General features: G+C 44.4%; 6 protein-coding genes across 6 annotated transcripts; 2 read left to right on the forward strand and 4 right to left on the reverse strand.

Moving 5' to 3' along the window:
• The first annotated feature begins 2,617 nt into the window (after nt 1-2,617).
• On the forward strand, nt 2,618-5,567 carry obst-A (obstructor-A). Its single transcript, XM_017166136.2, has 4 exons — nt 2,618-2,798; nt 3,757-3,969; nt 4,635-4,838; nt 4,910-5,567. The coding sequence occupies exons 1-4, from the start codon at nt 2,750-2,752 to the stop codon at nt 5,164-5,166; spliced, it is 723 nt and encodes a 240-aa protein (XP_017021625.1). The 5' UTR covers nt 2,618-2,749; the 3' UTR covers nt 5,167-5,567.
• A 2,823-nt stretch (nt 5,568-8,390) lies between these two features.
• Peritrophin-A (Peritrophin A) lies at nt 8,391-11,484 on the forward strand. The gene is made up of 4 exons (XM_017166073.3): nt 8,391-8,657; nt 10,454-10,669; nt 10,734-10,928; nt 10,988-11,484. Exons 1-4 carry the CDS (start codon nt 8,603-8,605, stop codon nt 11,215-11,217), a joined length of 696 nt encoding a protein of 231 aa, XP_017021562.1. The 5' UTR covers nt 8,391-8,602; the 3' UTR covers nt 11,218-11,484.
• A 285-nt stretch (nt 11,485-11,769) lies between these two features.
• LOC108074161 (uncharacterized) lies at nt 11,770-14,624 on the reverse strand. Its single transcript, XM_017166070.3, has one exon. The coding sequence runs from the start codon at nt 14,441-14,443 to the stop codon at nt 12,254-12,256; it is 2,190 nt and encodes a 729-aa protein (XP_017021559.1). The 5' UTR covers nt 14,444-14,624; the 3' UTR covers nt 11,770-12,253.
• A 136-nt stretch (nt 14,625-14,760) lies between these two features.
• LOC108074162 (uncharacterized) lies at nt 14,761-15,692 on the reverse strand. The gene is made up of 2 exons (XM_017166071.3): nt 15,252-15,692; nt 14,761-15,191 (listed from the first exon to the last, which is right to left on the reverse strand). Exons 1-2 carry the CDS (start codon nt 15,580-15,582, stop codon nt 14,815-14,817), a joined length of 708 nt encoding a protein of 235 aa, XP_017021560.1. The 5' UTR covers nt 15,583-15,692; the 3' UTR covers nt 14,761-14,814.
• APC4 (anaphase-promoting complex subunit 4) lies at nt 15,689-18,440 on the reverse strand. Its single transcript, XM_017166069.2, has 6 exons — nt 18,246-18,440; nt 17,940-18,182; nt 17,481-17,880; nt 17,249-17,425; nt 17,020-17,182; nt 15,689-16,952 (listed from the first exon to the last, which is right to left on the reverse strand). Exons 1-6 carry the CDS (start codon nt 18,355-18,357, stop codon nt 15,735-15,737), a joined length of 2,313 nt encoding a protein of 770 aa, XP_017021558.1. The 5' UTR covers nt 18,358-18,440; the 3' UTR covers nt 15,689-15,734.
• A 132-nt stretch (nt 18,441-18,572) lies between these two features.
• Nucleotides 18,573-19,992, reverse strand: HP1b (Heterochromatin Protein 1b). Its single transcript, XM_017166059.3, has one exon. The coding sequence runs from the start codon at nt 19,842-19,844 to the stop codon at nt 19,149-19,151; it is 696 nt and encodes a 231-aa protein (XP_017021548.1). The 5' UTR covers nt 19,845-19,992; the 3' UTR covers nt 18,573-19,148.
• Between the last annotated feature and the right edge of the window lie 264 nt (nt 19,993-20,256).

Raw genomic sequence — 20,256 nt, forward strand, 5'->3', positions numbered from 1 at the left:
ATCAAATAATAGTTTTTTCTGAGAAAGTCTTTCAATATGTTTCTTTATCTCTTAATACATAGTTTACAGATTGCAAATAAATTCTAATTATTTAAGCCATTTAAATTATTTAAGGTTATTTTTTTAAGTTACATTTTAGCAAATTGTATTTTATTTTATTTATTTTTTTATTTATATTTTCTTTGTCAAGTTAAAAATGAGTTGACATAAATAATATACTTATAAAGATGAAATTTTTTTTTTGAGCATATAACGTGGTTCCATTACCAAAAGAGATTTATTAAATCGAAATGCATGGCATATTGTTCAAATTGGTAGTTAACTGAATTTAAAATTATTTGTTTTAATCAACTCTACCTACTCTATTAGTAATCTTGGTTGGCTAATTTTGCTATGCAGTGCATGTTCGCCGGCAAGTGAAATCCCAAGAACCCGTCGTCGTGGAAATAGAAAGCTCGATGAGAATGCGCAATTAAATGATTTGTCTTTCTATAATTTATGCCACCAATGACACCAGCTGTGGCTGCACTTAACTGTAATTAATACACCTTAGGGTGTGTGTGTGTGTATATAACCTCTTTGTTTTTTTTACATTCGCAATTACCTCTTGATTGCTTTTCTGACCCGACCCCAAAAAACCATGGAGAAAAGGCCAAAGAAATGCTGGCAACGTTTCCGATCGATCGATCCCTTTGGGGGTTTATTTTTGGTTTGGCCTGGGCGCATCTGCATTTTAAAAGCCAGCATTTGACGACCTATAAACTGGATTGGAATGGAATCGAATATGTATATTACCAATGCAGATACGAAGGCGCTCTTTCGGATCTCCATGTCGTAACCGCAGTGATAAACCGGACTGGATCCGATCCGATTCGATTCCATGTTGCAGTAAAAACCTTGAATTGCCAAATCTTTAACTGCTTTGGGGCTCCAGGCTGATAAATCGGCAACCAACCAGCCAACCAACCGACATCTTGCCAAACCGATGAGCGGCGTTTTTCTTATTATTTTGTATTTTGTATTTCATTTTTTATTTGTTTTCGCTAATTGCAAACCAAATCCAAACCAGTCGCACACTCGCACGCCGCTCGTTGCGATTTAATCGTGTTTAGTTTACAAATTAATTTGCCAATTGAATTTCAGATTTCTAAGCTTCCGAGAACCAACTCGAGGCGAGAGTAAAAGTGTCTCTTTTTTAATTAGCCACGCTGTGTCGCGCGGACCTAAACTAGTTTCCAGACCTGGTCTGGTTTTGCCGCATCTCGAAGATCGCCAGTTGGATCTCGGATCGCATCTCCCAAGGACAGCGGCTTTTGGGGCATTGCGTGGTGTGTTTAGCATATTTATGCATATATTATGTACATATATTACCGGCATTTACTCCGCTCTTTAGCTTCCCCCATCGGGATGTGACACAGTTTTTCCTCCAGTTGTTGTTCCATGGGATGGACGTCATCAGAATCGGAGGAGGAAGTGGCTAAAGCCCTGCCATGTCATCATGACTTCTTAATACAAAATGTATTTCAAATTATATAACATTAAAAATATATATCTTTAAGGCGGAACATTTATTTATTTATTTATTTTCCCCTTTTCCTCCATCCATGAAAGCCACGTCGTCCTCTTCAAGGCTACACCTCTCTTGTCCTTGCTCTCTCTCTCTCTGCCTGCCTGCAGCTGCAGATGTGTCCGTTTTTGGCTTAATTTCTTACGGTCTTTTTTGTGTGTGCTGTAAAGAGTCATTTGCATGCGGCCCATCAACTCGAGCGAGCACCGAAATCAACTCTCATCAAACCAACTCACAATCAGGCCCCGGGGAGCGTTGCCGCATATGAATTTGTTTATGTTCATTTCGCTGTTTCGGGTGTCGCTTTTTCGGCCACATCGACACACTGATCGCCGGTAATACCCTACCTGGGCAGGAGATCCTGCTGAACACTTGATAAGCTTAACCCTCTAGGCCCCAAAAGTGTCAAAAGTGAAAATTCTCCAAGCTTTTGGTTTACAAGATCATTTATGACTTAAGATTTGTTTTTTTTTTTATAACTTAGGAGTTTTAGAGTTTCGAATCGCTAAGAAACGTTCTAGAGCAGTATTGGCCATGTTAAAACAACATTTTTTGAAGAAAGATCGTGCTTTGTCGGTGTAAAAATTACACTGTAAACGGAGGCTGAGCAAAGGATTTTTCTCCCAAGTTGGGTCTCTGGGTAACACATCTTATCTATGTATTTATTAAGGAAAAATTATAAACCCCTTTGTGAGAATCTTAATTAGAAGAAAGAGTATACCTCCACCAGTATTCCAAATTTCTTCTCTGCTACTTTTTTGCCTTATTTTTTTTTGTGTAGTTGTAGTGCCATTACATCTTCGGTTGAGCTCGGCCACGCCTTTCTTCGCCGCCTGCGCCCAGGCCAAGTGTGCGAGACTTCCGTCCCAGTCGCAGTCGCAGTCCCAGCTCTGGCTACAGCTCCAGCTGTGAACGGGGGAAGGCGATGGCGATGGCCGTTGTGGTAGTGCCCCTCCCATTGCCATCGCTCTGCCGCTGTTGGCGGCGGCGTCGACGTCGTTTGGAGCCGGCAAAAAGTCTTGAAAAGTGCGCCTCTTTGGCGTTCCGTTGTTAGTTTAGTTTAACCATCGCAGCGCTTGGGTCGCGATCAGAGAGGCCCAGAGTTTCAAGTTCCCAGCTCCAGGATCGTCTCCGTGTGTTTCATTTTTTTTTCTGCCACCGGGGATCAGCACCAAGCCCAAAATGAAGTTGTTTTTATGTGCCATTGCCGTGACGCTATGTGTGGCAACAAGTGAGTGTAAATCTGGAAATAATCTTCGATCTGTGATCCAATCCGCTGCTGCTTAGAAATCGCAACTTGTTGCTAATTGCTTTGACACTGACACAAAAAGAAAAAAGATAGAAACCAAGCATGTTTCGGTACACTGTGTTTATGTATTTTATTTTTTTTTTATTTTTGCATAACAAGACTTTTTGGCTAATGACATTTAGACTTGTTTTAAGACTGCGACCCAACCTAAAATTGAGTCTCGGTTGCAGATCGAAAAAAACGAGATGCAAAACCGGCTGGGATGGTACTCTCTGTGCGTCCACTCCTCCATCTGGCAAAACTGGAAAGCTGGCCAAGCCCAAGACCTGTATGTCTGTCTGGGCCGCTGGTTATGCAACTCGTTGGCCTAGAGCTGAGCGGAGTTAAGCCTGGGAACGGTTACTCTCCCATAACCAGAAAAGTAGATTAATCTTAAAGCTAATCTCTTCTTAACGATACCCTTCCGGAACAGAGATTTTATTAAACCAAATAACAAGCTTATTTTGCTTACTTTACTGTGAATAAAAAGCCAAAATCCTTAAATCTCACAGATGCAAAAAATAATAATGTCCAAAGTGCTGATTTACGATTAAATATAGAATTCACAAAAGTTAATAAGAAAATATAAGTTTTCTGGCTCTTCTCCATTTCTATATTTGTATTATCTTTATAAAGTTGAGCCATCGTTCTTATATTCATATTTTCTGTGCCTACTGTACCATTTTCCAAGACAATATCCTTCTATCGCTCAAAGTCCATCGCTAACTGTTTACCGTTAGTGCAAGCAGGAAACCGCGAATGCGGAATTGCCATCGATAAATTGAGTGTTCGATCTCGTTACACTTCTGTGTGTGATTGAGGCGTTCGGAAAGTGAAAGTGGGAAAACAAGTTGATTGACCGCCTCCTTCTTCTCCTCCTTCTCTCTCCCTCTCTATCTAGCCGTGTCCGGTGCCAACAGCAACAACTATGAGTGCCCCAAACCCAACGGCCAGTTCGCCGACGAGGTGCAGTGCGACAAGTTCTGGGTGTGCGACGAGGGCGTGGCCAAGGCGAAGCTCTGTCCCGACGGCCTGGTCTTCGATCCCCTCAACCGCAAGATCAACAAGTGCGACCAGCCCTTCAATGTCGACTGCGAGGACCGCACGGAGTTGCGTAAGTTTTCACATCCTTTTATCGGAGGGGGGGGTGGGGGGGAAACCTGTTTCCACGGAAATATGTCAAGGCAAAGTTCATTTAAGAAATTAAGGGGGAACTTGAAACATGAATCTTTGGTCTTAATTTATGTTCAATTTAAATGAAAACTTTATTATTCCTTCCTACAATTTCATCTTGGAAAAGTTTTCAATTTATTTTTTAATATTTACTTATTAGAGATATATAAATCTGAATTTAAAGTAGTTTATTATCTTAGATCATAATATGCCCATAATCCTAATTTCCAGAAAGCTTATGAAAATTATATTCATTGGAATTCATTTCCGCATAGTTTTTGCAAAAATTAGCAAAATAGCTGGTTTTCAGATTTGGCATAACTTTGGATCCACTCTATTTATCAATTCATCTAACTATCTATCTATCTATTTATTTACCTATCTATCTAACTATCTATCAGGCTATCTATCTATCTATCTTTCTATCTATAACTATCTATCTATCTATATCTATCCATAAGGATCTGAATAGAATCTTTAGTGGTATATTATTATTCCATAAACATATACATATATACATTATTTTTTATATTATTATTAATATTTATAAATATTATACTTTAAATTTAAAATCTAACAAATTATCCTAATTATTTGCATTTACAGAGGAACCCAAATCCAGCAAGTACTGCCCCCGCAAGAACGGTTTCTTCGCCCATCCCGATCCCGCCGTATGCAACATCTTCTACAACTGTATCGAGGGCGATGCCCTGGAAACCAAGTGCACCGTGGGCCTGCATTTCGATGAGTACTCGGGCACCTGTGTGTGGCCCGACACCGCCAAGCGTGAGGGTTGCAATCCAGAGCAGAGTAAGTGCCTAGATCTGAGGATTTCACTCTTGACAAGAACTGACAGTAATAACATCCTCCTTCGCTAACAGGAACCTCAGAGACCGGCTTTGTGTGCCCCAAGGATCAGCCAAAGACCGACGATCGCGGCCAGGTGGTGACCCATCCCAAGTACCCGCATCCCACCGATTGCCAGAAGTTCTATGTGTGCCTGAACGGTGAGGATCCGCGCGATCTGGGCTGCCAACTGGGCGAGGTCTACAACGATGCCACCGAAATGTGTGATGCCCCAGAGAATGTGCCCGGCTGTGAGGATTGGTACAAGGATGTGGATGACAAGAAGGACTAAGGAGTAGCATCTCTGGCCCCCACTCCTCATCGCATTCACACTCACACTCATGCACACAAGCACGCATACACTGAAAACAACACAGATTCGCGTCTTAGTCACTTAAAGTTAGTAGTTCTAGCCCATTTCCTATAGAACGTACGTGTAGCAGTTAAACTTGAATACTCTGTTTACCCTCTGACTCTCTGACTGTGTCTGTCTTTCTTACTTTCTAAAGAGAACTGTCTTTTTTATATCTTTCTATCTATCTATCTTTCTATCTATCTATCTATCTATCTATCTATCTATCTATCTGTCGCTCTACTATTATGTTTCCTTAATCTTTCAGCTATCTATATCCTTGTCTCTACCTGTCACTTTCTGTGTGCCCAACCGAATTTTCTTTCAAATCGCTGTGTATATATTTTCCATTTTCTGACTTTCATCTAATTATTATACAAAAGAATAAACTGATTTTTTTATAAACTATACTTTATTGCTATCTATCTATATATCTTATCAATCTATCTATCTATCTTTCCCTCTTCTAGCCTCTTTTAAAATATGTTTAAAATATATTTGCTATGTTCTGCTTCTCTTATTTTAAGCCCCAACTATCATATAAATCTATCTTATATTTATTAAACTTAATCTTGTGTTCCTCAGCTTATCTCTTTCTTCGCAATCTTGCATCTTTATCTATATATCTGATAATATATTTCTTAAATTGCCTAAAAATATTTTAATAGATTTTCTACATATATTTTTACTTTTAATTTGTGTTATACTTAACTGACTATTATCTTTCTTTCTTGTTCATAATTTTTTGTTTTCTATTGCATTTGTTTCCCATTTCATTTTCAATATTACCCAAGACAAGTCTTCTTAAGAAAACAGCTCTCTGAATAATATTTGTATAATTTTTAATACTATATGTTTTTGATTCTATCTTTTATTTTCACTATCCTGCACATATCTTATTCATGTAACTTATTTTCACTATGCAAATTCAAACTACTCTTCTATTTATTCTTTAAAATAATTATTTTCCTATTAAACTTCAGTTTACTTTTCTAATTATTCTGTAAAATATGATATTTTCACTCAATTAATTTCTGTTCTTTCACTTCTTTAACTATTTTTCCGTTAATTATTCGAATGTTAAGTTACTTTTTTAAATACTCTTTTGATATTATTTTGATATATCCTAGTGATAAGTCCCTATTTTAAATACTCTTTTTCTATTAGACTGAAAAAAACTGTCCCAAAAAAATCTATTTTACATTTTTTATATCTATTGACCAGAGATTTCCTTACTATTCTTAGTGCCAAGTGTGTAAATCCACCTTTTCGTAAGTCACAACTTAATCGATCCCAATTTTAATTAATTAAACCATGATTTCCAAACTATACAAAATTAGCGTGTGCATCTCATTTGGGAAATGTGTGTGTGTGTCTATGCGAGTGATTGATCAACCGTTCGATCGACAGCCTTTCACTCTGCACGCATCGGACATCGGCGGGGCTATCGATCCATTAGCCCTTTGTCTTGGCCAATTGTCCATTTGTTTGGCCAGCGGACAAAGAGTCGTTAATTACCCGCTAGAGTTTGGCCAAAGCAAAGCACAACTCATGTAAATGAAATGAAGTAAAAAGGCTGCTGCGGCTGCTGCTGTTGCTGCTGCGGAGAAGTGTTATGCAATCGGCGCAGCCGCAGCACCAGCAAAGTTTTGCAATAGTTAACAATGTAACGGTAATCGGCCAACGGGACCCAATCATGAATGAAGCTTACGGCTGCGCGAGCTTTGCCTTTTACTTTCAATCACACACGCTGCCAGTGGAGCTCAGAGCCGGATTTGGCGCTTTTTTCTTTCTTTCCCAAGAGCCCCTAGGAAAATGTGTTTACGAAAATATCTTAGTTAAGTTTGAGATACATTATTTAATCTAATTACAAGTCAATGTTTTATAATAGTTTAAAATTGTACAAGTCCTTTCTGGGTCTGTTGTGTTCTTTAACTTTAGCAAGGGGGTCTTAATTTAGGTTTATTAAGTTTAAATCTATGGCAATTTTTTGAGGAAAATATTTTTTATAAAAAGTATGTCATCTTTCTTTTACAGTCTGAATTAATTTGTAATTTTTTTATATTTGGTAAAAAATACTGTAATAATTTAGATGTTTAAAAATCTATAAATTGGGGAGAGGTTTTTAATTAAGATTATTATTTATAATGAATATTTTTTATTTTATATATTTTACATAATTCCAGTAAAATCATAATATGATTGAATGATTTTTGAATTTATTTATTTAAATTTATAAAGAGAAAAAAGGTTTAGGGTTTTTTAAGTAATATTTAAGCAGATGGATTAAGTTTTCAAAAGGCAACAATGCTCTTATCAAAGAATTAAAATTTTATTTTTAAAAATAACAAAATTTTAGAGATATTAAAACAAATATTAGAAAAAATTTGACAAAAATTAATATAAAACGTGGTGATTAAACAATAATATAATCAAACTTGTAACCACATATTTTGTAATAATTTTAATTTATGATTATAATAAAATTTCAATTTTTTAAGTTTAAAAATCACAAAAGATAGTTCTCAAAATCGAATATATAAATTGTATCAACACCTAATATTACTCATACGCAATTATTACCCATACGCAACGTTGACAATGATTACCTTTTGCCTTTTTTCTTAAAGCTTAACAACTAATATATATAAATATAATAAATAATATTAATAATTATTATTGTTTGTTTATTTAATTATTATTATTAATTATATATTTATATCTTTAAATATTTCTGTTAAAAAAACTGTAATTATGGAAAAGTCAACCCAAGAAAAAATAGCTAAGTTTGTATCCCACTTACAATGTTAGCCCAAGCAACAAGTGACAACACTTCAGCTGCTCCACCCCCTCCTGCTTCTCACTTACCACCCCCAAAACGCCCCCCCAAACGCCCCCATTGAAAAACCAACAAAAATTAAAGCTTTGCGAAAACTTTGGTTCGCCTTTGAGGGGTTTTGTTTTTGTTTTCGTTTTTGTTTGCTTTTTTGTTTTTTTTTTTTGGTTGTGGGGGCTTTGCTTTGGGGTTTTTGTTTTGCTGTTATTTCTGTGTATGTGTGTGTGGTTGCTGTCGCCACCGTGCGACGCTGCGCCTGCGCAGTCGCTGCTCTGCTTCTTCTGCTTCTTCTTCTTTGAGCGCGGCATAAATCTTTCCAGTTGAGTTTGGAACGCGTAACCGTTGAAACGTGCCCAGCGGAGGAAGTTTCTGCTATTTTTTTGGGATTGAATTCAAGTGTTTTGTATATTTGAATACATCCAGCTGTCATTTTTTTCGGTGTCTTCCGCGAGTGTGCTGCATTTCCATTAGTGGCTTTACCCCCATTTCGCATTTCCGGCCGTACCCACGCTTTTCCATTACTTTGTTTTTAGCGGAAACATGCAGCGACTTCAACTGTGCAGTGTCCTAGTCCTGGCAGCCTGCTTAGCCAGCGGTAAGTGATGGTGGCTAAGTGGCCAAGTGGTTACCCAATGGCCAAATAGGGCCTTGGAATGGACTCCCAATTAGCGCAACCTTTCGATTGCCTCGCGTGTGTGGTTTTTACGACGAAGCTTTTACTTTCAAAAATCGAACAAATTTCAAAAAACAAAACAACACGAAATAAATTCCATTGCAATCGCAGGAGGAGGAGGAGAAGGAGAAGGAGGGTGGTGCCAAGTGGTTAGAAAAGTTCAGTTTAATTACTGGTTTCTAACCGAAGGCTAAGTCCACAGATTAGCCACTCTGCTCCACTTAACCCTGAGCCACCGACCCCCTTGATACCGATATATCCATAGCTGATTTGGCATGCAGATCGGGTGCCAATCCAACGATCACCAATCCTCCAATCACTTTTGCTTTTGTCTCAGCCAACCGACTGGACTGACTCACTTGGGTGTGGGCCAGATCTTGGGTCTGGTGCTGCTGCTGGTGCTGGGCACCATATATCTTATAACTTATATCATATATGTTATATGTCTGCCTAATGAACTAAAGCAAATGCCAGGCCCGGTCAAAGTAGAACTCGGTCTTGTCAAACCAGTTGACAATTAAGTAAGAATATAAATAAAACAAAGACTCTGAAAGCGATCACATTATACGATCTAGTTCTGGGTTAACCAACGCGACCAGTTTCGACCAGTCGAAAAGGTTGGATAGATTGGATTGGACTTAATAGATTTTTGGAATAAGCAATAGCACGTTTTCGGCTTATCGATCTTGATCATTTAAGAGAGAACAGTTTTAATCTGAAATCTGTTTGCTGATTCTAGAATCTCTGACCGTATCCTAGCAGAGACTTTATCTTCATGTTCATTAGGGATCGATGACACTCTCGCTCTCTCTATCGAGACCTATTGACAGCTATTTGTGTGCAAGACAAATTACCGGAAATCTTCAGAGATTTAAATATATGCATTGTGGACACATGAGCCTCGGCTCACTCTTTGGCTTTTCGGCTGTGGGCTTCGAGAAAAGTGTCGGCAGACAAGCAGGCAGGCAATCAACCCGTTGCCCGCCCAATCTCGATGGCATCGGCATTCCAAGCGTCCGCTTACATCACACACCGTACACACCACACACACTGCTCCACTGCTGCTCCACTCTGCTCCACTCTGCTCCATGGGATTCGCATGGCAGTGCCGCTAGACGTTGCGAAGATGCGCGAAAGTGTCGTGGCGGTGGCGTCACTTGCACTTGCCCCAAAACCAGTTGAGCAGGGGCATTCGCAATTCGCATTCGGATTCGGATAGAGCTGGGAGGCAGGCAGGCAGACGGACTGGCAGACAGGAAGGAAGTGGATGCGGCTCCGGCTGCGACTGTGTTTCGAGTTTGACAATGGTGGGAACAGTTTCCACAGCTGTCTAACAATCGATGCCCTGCGGTTTTATATTTTAAAATTAATCATAAATATTTTATAGAGAAAAGCTGCATCTAGCGATGATCTTAAATAATTTGCAGATTAGGTTGTTACCAAGATCATAGTTAATAGCTTTTGACTGAAAAAAGAACTGGGACAATTTCAAGAGACTTTAAATTTCTTTTTTAAATTCAAGGTAGAGCTGGAAATAAAATCGATTCTATAATTGCTTGATAGATTTTTTCAATTTTTAGGAAAATTTTTGAAATTTTCGATTTTGATCGATTTAAATCGATTTAAATCCAATCGATATATTCCAACTCGAATTCAAGGTTTAAAATGTATCCTTTTCGATCCTATAAATTCTTAATTTACTTCTTAATCCTTTCCAGGACATGCCCTGGCCGTAGGCTCTCCGGAATGCCCGGAGAAGTACGGCGAACAGGCATATGCCCACACGGAGAACTGCGATCAGTTCTTCCTCTGTACCAACGGCACCCTGACCCTGGAGACCTGCGAGAACGGGCTGCTCTTTGACGGCAAGGGTGCGGTGCACAATCACTGCAACTACAACTGGGCGGTGGACTGCAAGGGTCGCCAGTGGGATCGTAAGTGGAATCACCTCAGCCTGGTATTCCCATACATTTCTCTAACCGGTTGCCCTTTTACCAGCCACTCCCATCTCGACGCCCGGCTGCGAATACCAGTTCGGTCTGTATGCGGTGTCCAAGGACTGTTCCACGACGTACATCAAGTGCGCCCACGGAGAGCCCCATGAGCAGGACTGCGATGCCGGATTGGCCTACGACGAACGCATCCATGGCTGCAACTGGCCGGATCAGCTTCTGGACCATTGCAATCCCGAAGGTGAGATTTAACTTGATTAAGAGATTAAGAGATTAGCCACTGACTGGATGTCCTTTCAGCTGTTGTTGGCTTCAAGTGCCCCACCAAGGTGGATCCCAATTCGGTGGCCGCCCGCTTCTGGCCCTTCCCCCGCTTCCCCGTCTCCGGCGACTGCCACCGCCTGATCACCTGCGTCGAGGGACATCCCCGTCTGATTAGCTGCGGCGAGGACAAGGTCTTCGACGAGCACACGCTCACCTGTGAGGAGCCCGAGTATGCCAGCGGCGGCTGTGCCAACTACGGCAAATAGGCAATATATCGCGCAAATCGCTCTGTATATACGTACATACTATGCACATGTGTAAAGCTCAAAGCACAAGCTCAAGCCCCACTGCCCCACTATTATTTGCTGTTTCCTCTTTTTGACACACGCCTGCACTGTCCCGAATTCCTAGCCCAAGACAAAGCCACACCGAAAATGTTGCGCAATCAGTTTCGCTTTTTAACCGACATCGTCGTCGTCTCCCCATGTTTCTCTTTCTGTAATATTAAATCTCTTTTTTTTTTGTTATTTGGTCTCTTCCTTTGTATATGAATCGCAATAAAGTTAATTTTATTTATTGTACATTTATTCAAGGCACAAAATACGCAATTAAAAGAGTGAAATTATGTTTAGGGGGACGTTTAAAGGCATCATTGATTTAAGTTAAAAAGTTTTGACACTCCTTCAACGATATTTATATAGTTCAGAGGGATAATAGGTACCTAGCAAGGGTGCAAAAAATCGTTTGGCGTTACTCATCTTGTTATATCTTGGCCATATCTTCTGCACTGTTTTCCCAAAAACACAAAACGCCATGGCTTAGTGGTGTAAAATAAACCTATTCAAAATGTTTTATTAAATATTAAAGTATACCAATTACCTTATCGTAAATCGTAATATATTAGCTTGTTGATACAAAAACCGTAAATTCGACAAAAATGCGCGTTGGAAGCAATATAATAAAACCGAAAATCTAGCTCTCTGTCCAGTTAGAAAAGGAACAATTAATTACACTTTATACGAGAATACTTTTAGGAGGATCATCAAGACAAGATTCCTCACACTCTTAAAAAACAAAAAAAAAAATAAAAGAAACATTGAGATATGAAGCTATTTTCCGGTTACAAAAAGTACTTGTATGCTCAATAAATAAATAGTACAATTAATACGATTCGATGTACAAAAGATTGCGGAAGAGGCTGACTTTCTGCCAAAGTTCAGCTTGCAGATCCATCGATTTCCAACCTAAATCTATCACATCGAAAATACATAAATCCATTAGGCCTAGGGTATTGCTACCGATTCAGTCCACCAGGTGGCGGTTGTGGTCCTGCGGAGTGGAGAAGATAATCGCATAGATGAGGCCGTCGCGCACAGACTCCGTGGGATTGCCCACGTTGAACATGAACTTGACGCGGTTACAGTTGGCGTCGGGCACGCACGAGTACATGGGATACCAGCCGGTCTTGTTGAACACCACATAAATCTTATAGATCTGGTTGCGGTAGATGTACACGGGCCGGTCGAAGGTGATGTCCAGCAGCGAGTCGTAGCGTACGCGGGCTGTGCAATGGGTGTACGTTATCCGCGAGCCGTGCATGTCCTGGATGTGCGCGTACAGCACCTCCGTGTAGCGCTCCGTGAAGCCGGCGGAGGTCATCAGCTCGCCGCACAGAACTCGCGTGGGCACCTGTACGCCAAGGATCCATATATTGGTGTCCACCTGGAAGGTAACGCCTGCATCCGTTACGCTCGTGTTGCGGAAGTCAAACTGGCGGGCCAAGGAGCGCAGGCAGTAAGCGCGCACCATGTCGTTGTGCGAGTTTCCAGCGGCGGAACCAGCCCCTCCAGCTGCAGCCGATCCAGGTGCGGCCGGACCGCCGCCGCCTCCTCCTCCATTGCCCTCGTTATCATTGGCGGACGCCGGGGCAGCTGCTCCGCCATCGTAGGCATCGCCAAAGCAGCGTAGTGAGGCAGGCGCTGGCGCAGGCTCTGGCACCACGCCTACGGGTTCTGGGGCACGCATGGCCAAGTCTTCGCCACCGAAGCCGAATCCAGCGCTGATGGATCCAAAGCGCGGTGCATTGCCCATTATCAATCCTCCTCCGCCACCGCCACCGCCGCCTCCCCCTCCACTACGTACTGCCGGTCCCGGGATCGGAAAGCAAACTCCGGCCGGGGCAAGTCCAGGGCCAGCGTGACGGTACGAGGAGGAGGGCAGCTCCCGCTGGCCATGCCGGTGCCCCGACTCGTAGAAATTGCGGGTGCTGCGCGAGACGCAGAAGCCCTCGGGCATGTGGCAGTCATTGAGCGTGGGGCTGGAGATCTTGATAAGGATGGCTAGGGCTTCGTGCTGCTGGAGTAGCTTGGAGCGTGCCGGTCCTTCGGCAAACTGCTGCGGCGTCATAGTAAGGAAGCGGATCTTCTTCACTGCCTGGCGCAGCATGGCGCCATCGAGAATGGTACGCTGGGCGTCCATAATGTTGATCATATTGGCAGCGGCATCGCCGGAAGCGTCGCTATCGATGATAACCAGGTCATCGGAGCCGGCTGCCACATCCAGGGGCGGCGAGCCAGAGACAGAGGCAGTTGCAGGGACAGTGGCGGCGGCGGCATTAGCTGCAGCTGCAGCAGCAGCAGCGGCAGCGGCTGCGGCAGCCGCCGAAGTGGAAGTGGAAGCCATGCCGGCGTCCGTCTCAAAGCTGTCGCCCTCATCGTCCTGATGCATGTGTTGCACCATGGCCGCTACATCGGGCTCCATCTTGATCACCTCAACCATCACATGTCCGCCAGAATCATTGGGTGACTCTTTCGCTATCCTGGCCTCGCCGTCCCGGTCGCCGGCATCCTCCTGCCCGCCGTCGCTCTCGTTCAGGATGCCCCGCTCGCTGGCGAACTTGAGCAGGCAGTTGAACAGATCCAGCTCAGAGTCGATATTGAGACGGTTTTGGTCGAGAATGGCCATCAGGGTTGAGACCTCGATGTCCAGGAAGCTGGGATCGGAGAGCACCTCGCGAGTATTGGCCGCAATTAGGTCCATGCTGCTCTGCATCAGGCGCGGCTCGTCGAACAGCTTGGCGAACTCGTAGGCGCGGCAGGCGTTCTTCGGACTAAGGTCCGCCCAGAGGAAGTGCGTGCATCGCGTGACGACGTGCGGGAGCATATACTTCTTGGCCACATAGCACAGCTCGCAGGCCTTGTCGAAGCTGCCGATGGTGATGCGGTCCGTGTAGATGTACTCCAGCATCGCCTCGAAAGCCTCTGGCTGCACGTCCGGTATCACGATGGGGTCAGTCTTGTCCGGCAAATGGCCGTAGAACATGCGCTCAAACACCGGCGAGGCCATGGCCAGCAGCAGCTTGTGGCCGGCGATTAGACGCTGGTTCGGCACCGAGCCCACCAGGAACCGGCAGTCGGCCCACTTCTCCGAGTGGAGCAGATACTGGCCGCGGTCCTTCATCTCGGTCAGACTGTTCTGCCAGTCGGGATCCATTGTGGCTGCGGGTGTGCACGGGTGGATGCGTGAATGGATGGCGGTGTGTGTGATTATCGATTGGAAGCGTCGTCTGCAGATCAGCAGCGCTGAGATCCGGCCATGTGCCTTCCAGTCTTTGTGCGAAAACTTTGCCTAATTACGCGTCGAGTTACAGATTTGCAAGTGCCAACGTAAATTAGAGATGGAAGTCGATCGATAAACTCGATATCGGAAACGATAGAAAAAATACTAAGCATTTAAATGGTGTTGCCAGATGGGCTTGCGCGGGAGGCAACAAATAATTCAAAAACCAAAACAAATAAAAGTTTGTCGACTGTTAAATCCTATTTAAGATATATTTCCCGATAAGCTATAAAAAAAAAAAATCATCAGTCGCCTTTGCCAGCTGCTCTCTTCTCCTCCTTTTTGGCCTTCTTGGCCTGCTTATTGAGAAACTCGCTCTTGTCCAGATTGTTCTGGAAGAAAGTGGTCTCCTTGCGCGCCTGGGAGACCTCTGTGTGAAGGCGCTGCTTGTGCACTGCCTGCTCGTAGTTCATGCGTTCGGTGAGGTGCACCCACTTGAAGCGCGGCAAGTACTTCATGCTCCACAGCGAATCGTAGAACTGTGACTTCTTTCTCGTGGAGATCTGCTTGTTGTTCAGCAGGGGGACAATCTGCTTGGCCACCCTCTTCGACTCGAACTCCACCCAGCCCTCGGTGAAGTGGATGTTGTAGCGCTTCCGTTTGTTCTTCTTGGCCTTTTCGCCTGTTGAAAAAATCAGTCTGTGAACGATGCAATCCACAATTGTTCAATGTTTCAACTTACTTGATTGTTTTTCCGGCTGCAGATACACCCTGCCGATTTTTCCAAAGTCCCCCAGAATTTCCCTCAAGCGAGTCACATTCATGTGCTTGGGTATATTGGATATGTAAATAATGCCCTTCTTGCGTTTTTTGGTGGAGCCCGACGAGGAGCTCTTGGAGCTGACTTTGAAGTTAGTCAGATCCATTTCATCGTCGTCATCCGAGCCTTCTGCTTGTGGCTCATCCGAGTCCTCGGCCTGTGGTTCATTGGAGCCCTCTGCCTGTGGTTCATCCTCCACTTCCATATCGACTGGAACCGCAGAACGCTTTGTTTTCTTTTTTAATTTCTGCATCTTTGGACTCGTGGTTGCACGCTATTAGGGATGGCAAAGGTGCTGGCGATATATATATTCGATTTAGCTTAGTAATTTGCTATCGAATATCGATATAAAACGAATATTTAGAGCTGTTGAATGTTTTTATTTTTGAAAAATGTTCACGCATACTACGTCTCTGTTTTGTCCAGCACCGAATCCTTGCTAATCTCTAGAAACGAGGCCTGCGACATCTCGGTGTCGTCCTCCTCCTCCTCGATTTCCATCTCGAAAATGGTCATCTTACGCTTCCGATCCGATAGCACAGTGGCCACCTTTCTGCTGCCCGAAATGGCAAGCATCTCGCACACCCCATCCAATCCCTTGAAGGCGGCGCCATCGGCAATATCGTGTATGCTGTGCGTGACGGTGGCATCCTTCAGCTTGACCACCTGCCCCATCTGGTGCTGGGTGCATTGATTTCTCGCTGCGCTCAACGAGAATTGCACAAAGTAGCTATGCGGCCGGATGCCGGGAACGGAGGTTGTGGTCTGGGCCAGCATCGAGAGCGAGGACTCGTTGTAGAACTGAAGGTCAACAAAGCGCAGGTGATAGTAGTCCTCATGTAGGGGGGCCGTAAAGATGCCGGGTTGCAATTGAACCCTCGTGCACCGCACCAGGCAATCGCCTGTGCGACTGATCTCCAGGATCATGGCCTCCTGCCAGCTAACGGTGCACGCCAACATATCACAGCGAGAGGATTCGTTAACATAATAGCTACTGGTCACAAAATCACGGTCCTTTAGTCCCTCTCCGGGCTCCATGGGTGGCAGATCACCGCATATTATCGCCGAGGCCAGCTTGAAGCTGCCACTAATGCTCTCTGTGGGCTTGTGGAACACCGCATCGATGGCATTGAACATCTTGTCCCGTTGCTGTATCAGCGAGAGATTCTTGTCATGGGGCACGAACAAGTTGCAGCTGTTCAAGCAATCGTTCTCGGCCACCATTTCCTCCCACAGCTGGCCAGGATCTTTGGGATATGGCTGCGACAAGAACGTATTATCCAGATACTGACCCACGCGCTCCAGGTTAAATTTACTGCGTGCCGGTGGCGGTGTGGCAGAAAGTATATTGGCATCTTCATCCTCGTCGTCGCTGCGATCATCGTTCTCCGGTTCCATGGCGCACAGAAAGTCGGCCATGGCAATGTTCTCATCCTCGGTGAGGACCAGATCATCGGGAATCTCTTGGTGGGAAAGACGGAGTATTGTAAAGATCATCCAGGCGTGGAAGAGCTTCATATCGTACACCAACGTGTCGATAGTTCGCTGCAGTTCGTGGACTTTTAGCACAAAGGCTCCGCATGCCCTCATCGCCTCATTGGCCACATCCGGCGAGATGAGGGACTGGAAAAGTTGGAGACACAATTAATAAGTTATTCATAACCCGATTGTCAATGTCTTCCCAACTCACCTCAAAGAAGTGTGACATGCGACCGAATCCCGCGATCGTATTGAGGAAGTAGAACATGTTAATGGCCGATCCGTTTAGCTGCTTGAACACCAGACTCTGCAGGTTGCTCAGGCTGAGGTCCACCGAGTTGGCAATCTTCTTAAAGCCCTTCTCCGACAGCGTTCTACAATTAGGAGGAGAAGTGGTGTTGCCTAGAGCGAAGGAACCACCAGGCAACGTACAAACTTACTCGAAGAGAAACTCCTCAACCTCCAATGTGGCGAATCCGAATACGTGCAGCTCCAGAAAGTGAGCCGAGATCAGGCCGTATGGCTGGGAGTTGGCATACTTTGTGAGTTTGTTGTCCATTTCGATCTGAACCGTTTCCCAGGCCTCCGTCAAGCACTGCTGCGTGTCGTTGATGTAGCTGGTCATGGCAAGGGTAACTACAAATTAAGCTAAAGCCCACTCATGACACTCACTTCTTGGTCTCCAGAATATGCGCACAGTGGGTGGCCAGCTCCAGCATGGGCGCCATGCACTCCTGCAGCACCTGGTTGTGAAAGTGCAGCACCTTGAGCTCCTGTCCGTCCCTCAGCAAGGCATAAATGCCATTGAAGTCACCGCTCAGTCGCACGTCATACACATCGAACTGCTCCGGATGAAGGATGTGCTGGGTAAGATCGATGCTGCCGGCTTGCAGAGCTCCCAGTAGCAAGAGGTGCACCTTGCCGCTGCGCATTATGACAACCAGAAAGCATGGCGATCCCTTTGGGAAGGACTTCTGGTCAAGTGTTTTAAGGCAGGGATCGATATTGGTCAGTGGCTGTAGCTTGGGCAGGAACCTTCGGTGCTTGTCCTTGGCATTACAGGTGTAGGTGCCTGAAGCAAGTTTTGTTTAATAACAAAGAAAATCAATGGTCTATATATTGGATAGGCACCTAGGTTCTCCTGTGAATTAATGGCCTTGCTAAAGTAAACCTTCTTGATGTCGTCCTCGTAGATCAGTCCCGAGATAATCGTCTCGCTCTCGGCGTCCAACAGCGCAACCTTGCCATTGCTGTAGCCAACGGCCAGCAGGGTCTCGTCCATTTGCCAGCTGAGCGAGCGCACACGCACATCCTCGCCGGGCGTGGGAAATGTGACGATCTTTTGCCAGTTCAGACGCTGGATGATCACCTCGCCTGTTGAAGAGAGAGAATTACTAAACTGCTTATTCAAATTCCCTAAGATACTCCATCGCTTACCCTTCTCAGTTCCATAGGCTATGAGGTCCATCTTGTTGTTCCACTCCATGCGCTCCACAATGCAGGACATGTTGCGGGCGCCCAGCAGCTTCATGGAGCTCGTTTGGGACATCTTGCTAACCCTTTACATAAAATATATTCCCTGTTTTATTGCAAATATTTTTTAGTTTACACTTTGCCGGCGTCTATCGAAATCCTATCGATTGCTGCCAGTTATCGCTGGTCTGCCATAAAATCAGCGGAAAAAAAGGTTAAAGAGTGTTTATATACTTATTAGCTTTTTTCGGGGTGTAACTTTGATCCGCCATTATTTAAGTACTAAAAACATTTTGTTGTTGTTTTCTCTTTTTATTTAAATTTAGTATTTATAAAAAAATATTACATGATTATCAATAAAAAAGAATACAACGAAAAAACCTTTTCTTTTATTCTGGCTATAAACTAGCCACTGTGGCTGTACAGGTGGCGTCTCTCTCTTTCGATGGTCGAAATATCGCAAATTTTAGTTTGGAAATGTGCAACTTTATTGTTTACAATTTTCAAAACTTCGTTTAGGGGGAGACAATTCATATTACGTCTAGAACCTAGATCCTAAGATTGGGCCATCTTTGTCTTCGCCGCACTCGCATTCCTCCGACACATACATACAAGGACATTTGTATATTACACTGCGAATTTATCGTTATCCTGCAGGAGTCGGGGGTAAAAAATGAAAAAAAAAGAGAACAGAAATGGGAACAAAATGTAACTTTTAAACTTATGTTTAAGAGGGTACTACTACTGCACTGTTCCGATCTTCGCTAGGACGTGCAATTAATCGATCTTTAAGCTTAAATACTACGCTACCAAATATATGTTTATGTGTGTGTGTGAACGGGAATCGGTAATCCGGATCCATCCATACTAGTCATCGGCCTCGCCGTTGCCCAACTCGCTGCTCTCCTCAGGCTTGGCGGTCTCTTGGTCCTGGCTGATGCTTCCGGAGGGACTGGCTGGCTCTTCGTCATCACCGCCTTCGGCCGTGCTGCCTCCGGGTGTGCCAACACTTCCAGGACCAGTGTCACCGCCGCTACCGGCGCCAGAGCCCGAGCCAAGGCCGGTGTTGCCGCCGGAGCTGCCATTACCATTTCCGTTGCCCGTATGCCAGGTCAGGCGCTCCTCGTAGAACTGAATGACCACCTGGGGACATCGAATATTGGCCAGCTTGGCTGGCACCAAGTCGGCGTGGTCGCTGCCCTTCCATTTCATGAGGAACATGAGGTGGCCGGACGAGTCGGTGGCGCCCAAAATCTTTGACGGCTCCAAGCCGCGCTCAAAGCCGATCATTTTCTTCTGGTCATCGGTATCGTCCTCGAGGAAGCTCTTGCGCTTGCTGCGGATGGACTCGGGCGTGGATGACGTTGTGATGCGCTTCTTTGTCTCCTTCTTGTTGTTCTTCAACGACTCCTCGAAGTTTGCAATCAAATCCGGGCAGTCCAGATTCTCCACCGGTTCCCAAGTGTTCTCGCTGCGCGGGTACCCCTTCCATTTCAGGTAGTACTCCGTCCGTCCGTTTACCGTCCGCTTGTCCTCTACGCGCTCGACCGAAAATTCCGCCATTTGTCTTCCGTTCTAAGTTACGTTTCACGTTTCACGCTTTACGTTTCCGTTGATGTTTTTCTCGGCCCGGGTTTTTCTCGTCTTCTTTTCTGGCGGCGTCCAAAAAATATTTATCTCTCCGATTTCGTTCGATAGGTTTTGGTGAAGAAGAAAAACGCGGTAGATATGCGCATACGTGCTGCCTATCGATATATTTGGCTAGGAAAACAGGTGATTAAGCAGGTTAATAAATTATAAAAGATTATTGGGAGAACACAAACAGAAAACTCTAATAAAGGGATGTAAAATAACGTGTTGTAGAAATATTTCAATGGCAATTAGCAAATACTAGTAATTTCAGAGTAAAGCACTTGCGGCAGAAGGCGACATCCCTGGCTGACTTGTGTGACCGTTTTGCAGCTAGGCCTTGCGT

Source organism: Drosophila kikkawai, chromosome X (genome assembly GCF_030179895.1).
Source record: "Drosophila kikkawai strain 14028-0561.14 chromosome X, DkikHiC1v2, whole genome shotgun sequence".
NCBI classification, from domain to species: Eukaryota; Metazoa; Arthropoda; class Insecta; order Diptera; family Drosophilidae; genus Drosophila; species Drosophila kikkawai.

Coding starts and splice junctions, on each gene's coding strand:
- obst-A (XM_017166136.2), top strand. CDS start 2,750: ATGAAGTTGTTTTTATGTGCCATTGCCGTGACGCTATGTGTGGCAACA. Junction 2,799..3,756: donor GACGCTATGTGTGGCAACAA/GTGAGTGTAAAT, acceptor CTCTCTATCTAG/CCGTGTCCGGTGCCAACAGC. Junction 4,839..4,909: donor GGGTTGCAATCCAGAGCAGA/GTAAGTGCCTAG, acceptor CTTCGCTAACAG/GAACCTCAGAGACCGGCTTT.
- Peritrophin-A (XM_017166073.3), top strand. CDS start 8,603: ATGCAGCGACTTCAACTGTGCAGTGTCCTAGTCCTGGCAGCCTGCTTA. Junction 10,670..10,733: donor CAAGGGTCGCCAGTGGGATC/GTAAGTGGAATC, acceptor CCCTTTTACCAG/CCACTCCCATCTCGACGCCC. Junction 10,929..10,987: donor GGACCATTGCAATCCCGAAG/GTGAGATTTAAC, acceptor ATGTCCTTTCAG/CTGTTGTTGGCTTCAAGTGC.
- LOC108074161 (XM_017166070.3), bottom strand. CDS start 14,443: ATGGATCCCGACTGGCAGAACAGTCTGACCGAGATGAAGGACCGCGGC.
- LOC108074162 (XM_017166071.3), bottom strand. CDS start 15,582: ATGCAGAAATTAAAAAAGAAAACAAAGCGTTCTGCGGTTCCAGTCGAT. Junction 15,192..15,251: donor GCAGCCGGAAAAACAATCAA/GTAAGTTGAAAC, acceptor TTTTTTCAACAG/GCGAAAAGGCCAAGAAGAAC.
- APC4 (XM_017166069.2), bottom strand. CDS start 18,357: ATGTCCCAAACGAGCTCCATGAAGCTGCTGGGCGCCCGCAACATGTCC. Junction 17,881..17,939: donor TAATTCACAGGAGAACCTAG/GTGCCTATCCAA, acceptor AACTTGCTTCAG/GCACCTACACCTGTAATGCC. Junction 16,953..17,019: donor GCATGTCACACTTCTTTGAG/GTGAGTTGGGAA, acceptor CAACTTTTCCAG/TCCCTCATCTCGCCGGATGT.
- HP1b (XM_017166059.3), bottom strand. CDS start 19,844: ATGGCGGAATTTTCGGTCGAGCGCGTAGAGGACAAGCGGACGGTAAAC.